We start from the raw sequence: 3,938 nt of genomic DNA, 5'->3' as shown, positions 1-3,938 counted from the left end.
GCGGCGGTGGCAGCGGCGGTCCCTAAACGTCCTCGTCCTCGCTGGCCTTGCTCCAGCGGTGGCAGCAGTTGGCCGTGATGCCCAGCAGGAAGTTGGTGGCCACCGAGGCGATGGAGACGACGAAGCCGACGAAGGCGATGAAGAGATAGTCGTCGAGGGTCAGCGTCAGGTGGCAGGCCTGGAAGCTCTCCTCCGTCAGCGACAGCAGCGGGGCCCCCGCCACCTCGGGGGGAGCCCAGCACTCGGCCTGCTGCGAATCTGCGGGATGGAAGGACGGGGATGGCGTCAGCCCGGCGGCCGGCCCCCGTGTGGGACGGGGCACGGGGGTCCCGGCGGCACGTACCCGAGGAGCAGCGCTGGATGCGGCCCCGCAGCCACTTGAGGAGCGGCTCCATGGCGCAGCCGCAGAGCCAGGGGTTGCCCCCCAGGCGCAGCCCCACGAGGCCGGGCAGCCCCTCCAGGGCGTCGAGGCTGAGGGCGGCCAGGCCGCCGTAGCTGAGGTCCAGCTCCCGCAGCTGGGCCAGGCCGCGGAAGGCCTGCGGGTGGACGCGGCGCAGCCCCGGGTTGTGGCTGAGGTCGAGGCGCAGCAGCGCGCTGGCCTCGCGGAACATGTCGGCGGGCACCAGGCTGAAGTTGTTGTAGCTCAGGTCCAGGTGCGCCAGGCGCCGGGCGCCGCGGAACAGCCCGGCCGGCAGCGCCGCCAGAGAGTTGTTGCGCAGGTCGAGGGCGCGCAGCTGCCCGTAGCAGCCCAGGTAGCCCGGCGGGATGCTGGCGATGCGGTTGTGGGCCAGGCTCAGGTTGCCGGTGTCCAGCGGCAGCTCGGGGGGCACGGAGAAGAGCCGCTGCCCGCTGCAGTCCACGGCCTGCCCGCGGCAGCTGCACAGCACCGGGCAGCCCGCGCCCGCCGCCGCCACCGCCGCCGCCGCCGCCAGCAGCCAGGGGCCCAGCAGCATGGCCTCGTGGCCGCGGCCCTCACGGGGCACCGCCGGGGGCCATCTCGCCCGCCCGCTCACGCCGAGGGCTGCCGGCGGCCGGCCGCGGGGCCGGGCTGGCGGCGGTCACGGCGACGTTCCCGGCATCCCGGCGGCATCCGGGGGGCAAGGCCAACCCCTCCGGGGGCACCGGCGGGGCCGGCGTCGGGCCGTCACCAGCCGCCTGCGAGGAAGAGCAGAGGGGAGCCGTGCCGGCCGCACGCCCCGCCGGGGGAGCGCCACTGCTGCAGCCCGGCGTGGCCTCCGGGGCACCCACAGCCTCCCCGGGCCAGGGTCGCTCCTCCAAGCATCCCCCCGGGATTCCAGGCAGAAAAGGCCCCCTCAGACCTGCTGACCTTGTCCAGCCCGTCTTGGCTGGTGGTGGGCAGAGCAGAGGTGCTGCTCCACGGCCCCCGGCAGCCCCCCGCCACCACGAGCTGAGCCCGGTGCCAGAGACACCCTCCCCGCCTCTCTCCCGAGGGAAGATCCCCATTCCCAGCACCCACCGGGGTCCCCCCCAGGCCTGCCCTCGCCCCCCGCCACCTGACCGTGTCTGCACCATCCTCCTCGCCCGCAGCCCCAGCTCCATCCTCTCCCACATGCCCACAGCGCCCCGAGCCCTCTGGTGAGGCCGAGCTGCCCCGGGGTACTCACTGGCCAGCGAGGGAGCAGGGCCTGGCTCCCTGCGGTGATGTGGGGGTCCGGAGGGGCGATGTGGGGGGCTCCAGATGGGGATGGCGGGGTCCCCGGTGGCCGGCCACACCCCGGAGGCCGCCAAGTCGGGAGCTGGGCTTCGGCAGCGGCGGCCAAGGCTGCTGCTAGCCCGGCGATGGGAGCAGGTCTTTCCCCACCTCCTTCCTCCCCTCCTCCTCCTCGTCCTCCCTTGTCTCTCTCTTTCTCTGTCTCTTTTTTTTTTTTTTTTCCTCTTTTTTTCCTTAGGGCCAGATACTGACGTGTCGGTGTCTCTTAGCAACTGCCTCCACATCTCTGAGCAACAGGAGAGCGGGATGCGGAGCCGCCGAGCCGGGGAGACAGCGGCGGGCGGAGGTGCCCCCGCCTCAGGGACCCCCTGCCCAGGCCGGGGGACCCGCACCCGCACGGCCCCGGCACCCGGCAGGGATGGAGCAGTCAGAGGGCTCCATCCTGCTCCCCTGCCCCGATCCCCAGCCATCCCACTCTCTCCCAGCCCCGGGAAGCATCCTCGTGGGATGGGGTGAATCAGGGGTTCCCAGGCACTGAAAACAGAAACAGATGACGTGGCGGCAGAGGGGAGAAACGAGGCAGCCGGGATCCAAGGGGAGCTCTAGGATCCGAAGGGACTGCTGGGATTCAAGGGGCACTGTCACCCTTCCATGCTCCTGCTGTGCTCACAGCCCTGGAAAATGCCTCAGGTTGACGTGGATTATTTTGCTTCACGCAAGCTGAAACATTCCCTTCTCCGTTTGGAGGGACACAGTGGGGTCAGCCACCTGCCCCCTCCCACCTGAGAAGGGCCCTTTGGGATCACAGGGATGCTCACAGTTTGCTCCTGGAATGGTGCAATACCATGGCTCCAGCATTTCTAGGAAGGAGGCACTTCCACATCCAGCCCGCCCACATTTAGGGGATCCCTGCTCGATTCTCTCCTGCTGATTTCATAGAGCTGCTCCTTTTTCCAGCTGGCACTGGAGCCCGATGCCGGTGCTGGGGGGCCTTTCGCTCCCCGCATCCCATGGGATGGATCCTCCCCGGTGCGGAGCTGGCAGACAGACGGCACTGCCGCCGCTCCTGGGGTGGCATTAACCAGCGCTGCTCTCAGCTCCCTGCAAGCTCCTGGGAGCTCCTGGAGCGTGGGGCCGGGCTCCCAGCGGGCTGCAGGAGCCGAGCAGAGCCAGCAGCAGCACAGACACCTCATTAGCGCTCAGCCCAGAGCCTGGCAGCGCAGCCCTGCCAGCAGCTGTTGGCGCCGAGGGTTTTTTCCACTCCCCTACTGTTCCGGGCTCCACTGACACCAAAGAAACTGGGAAATGGTCCTGACTGATGCTGGACTGCAGCAGAGCTTGTGTCCTCCTCACCCAATCCCCTGTGGAGGTGGCCATGGGGACAGCATCGCTGAGGAAGCTGGGGGACAGATGCTGTCCTCTGGGGTGGGAAGGAGCCTGGCTGTCCTCCCCAGCTTGCCTATGAACTCCATGCCTGATCCCATCCAAAATGCATTCCCGGGACAAAAGGGCCCTTGGGTGAGCACTGGCTCTGGAACCAAGCCCTCCAAGCACTTTCAGCCTCTTTCTGTGGAAGGAGTGACAGGACAGCTCCAGGGATTCTGGCTCCATAAATCCACCTTACAGCCAGAGCCTTTTCTGTTTCAATCCATCCTTGCTCCTGTCAATCCATGTGCACTCAGGCTTGGGAAAGGAAGAAAGGAGTGGGATGGGTGCAGCTCTGCTGCTCAGGATGCCACACTGACAGATCACTGGGGAACCATCTCCCCTTCCTCACCCTTCCCAAATCAACCCAGCTTCTGCTCAAGAGAGGCTGTCCCACTGATCCTGCCACAACAGGATCCAGAGCTGAGCCTGGGCTTCCTTTTCCCATTAGAAAAAAAAGAGTGAGGAGGCATTAGCCACTGCTTGAATTGCCCAGGGAGGTTTTTCCAACAGCAGGAGGAAGATTCTGGCTCAGACTAAGATGAGTGCACAGACATTGTTGAAGAAAAGGAATTGCAGATAATTAAGATAGTATAGATAAAGATATAAATACAGTAAACACATAAAAAAGGGTTACAAAAACATTATCCCCTCAATGATTTAAAAACCTGATCTTCCTTAAAGCAATTTCCAAGCTTCCTTGAGCAAGAGAATATCCTAAGTGAATAGGAAATGAGGCAGACTAGGAAATGGCTCTGGTTGCAGATTAGCAACTGTGATTCCTGCAAGGCAAAAGCAACAGGCACCAAGGTACGGGGAAGGAGACACACCCAGTGACTGC

The 3,938-nt window shown here is 65.0% G+C and overlaps 1 protein-coding gene across 1 annotated transcript; it reads right to left on the bottom strand.

Moving 5' to 3' along the window:
* On the bottom strand, positions 1–953 carry LRRC55 (leucine rich repeat containing 55). The gene is made up of 2 exons (XM_063159443.1): positions 344–953; positions 1–258 (listed from the first exon to the last, which is right to left on the bottom strand). Exons 1-2 carry the CDS (start codon positions 951–953, stop codon positions 23–25), a joined length of 846 nt encoding a protein of 281 aa, XP_063015513.1. The 3' UTR covers positions 1–22.
* Positions 954–3,938: the final 2,985 nt, after the last annotated feature.

This window comes from Melospiza melodia, chromosome 6 (genome assembly GCF_035770615.1).
Source record: "Melospiza melodia melodia isolate bMelMel2 chromosome 6, bMelMel2.pri, whole genome shotgun sequence".
Taxonomy (NCBI): domain Eukaryota; kingdom Metazoa; phylum Chordata; class Aves; order Passeriformes; family Passerellidae; genus Melospiza; species Melospiza melodia.
The sequence above is the reverse complement of the archived record's forward strand: the minus strand, read 5'-3'. Positions and strand labels throughout refer to the sequence as shown.

What these genes read in the sequence shown, in the direction of transcription:
- LRRC55 (XM_063159443.1), bottom strand. Translation starts at nt 953, where the DNA reads ATGCTGCTGGGCCCCTGGCTGCTGGCGGCGGCGGCGGCGGTGGCGGCG. An exon ending in CATCCAGCGCTGCTCCTCGG is followed by an intron (nt 259 to 343) that starts GTACGTGCCGCC and finishes TCCATCCCGCAG; the next exon opens with ATTCGCAGCAGGCCGAGTGC.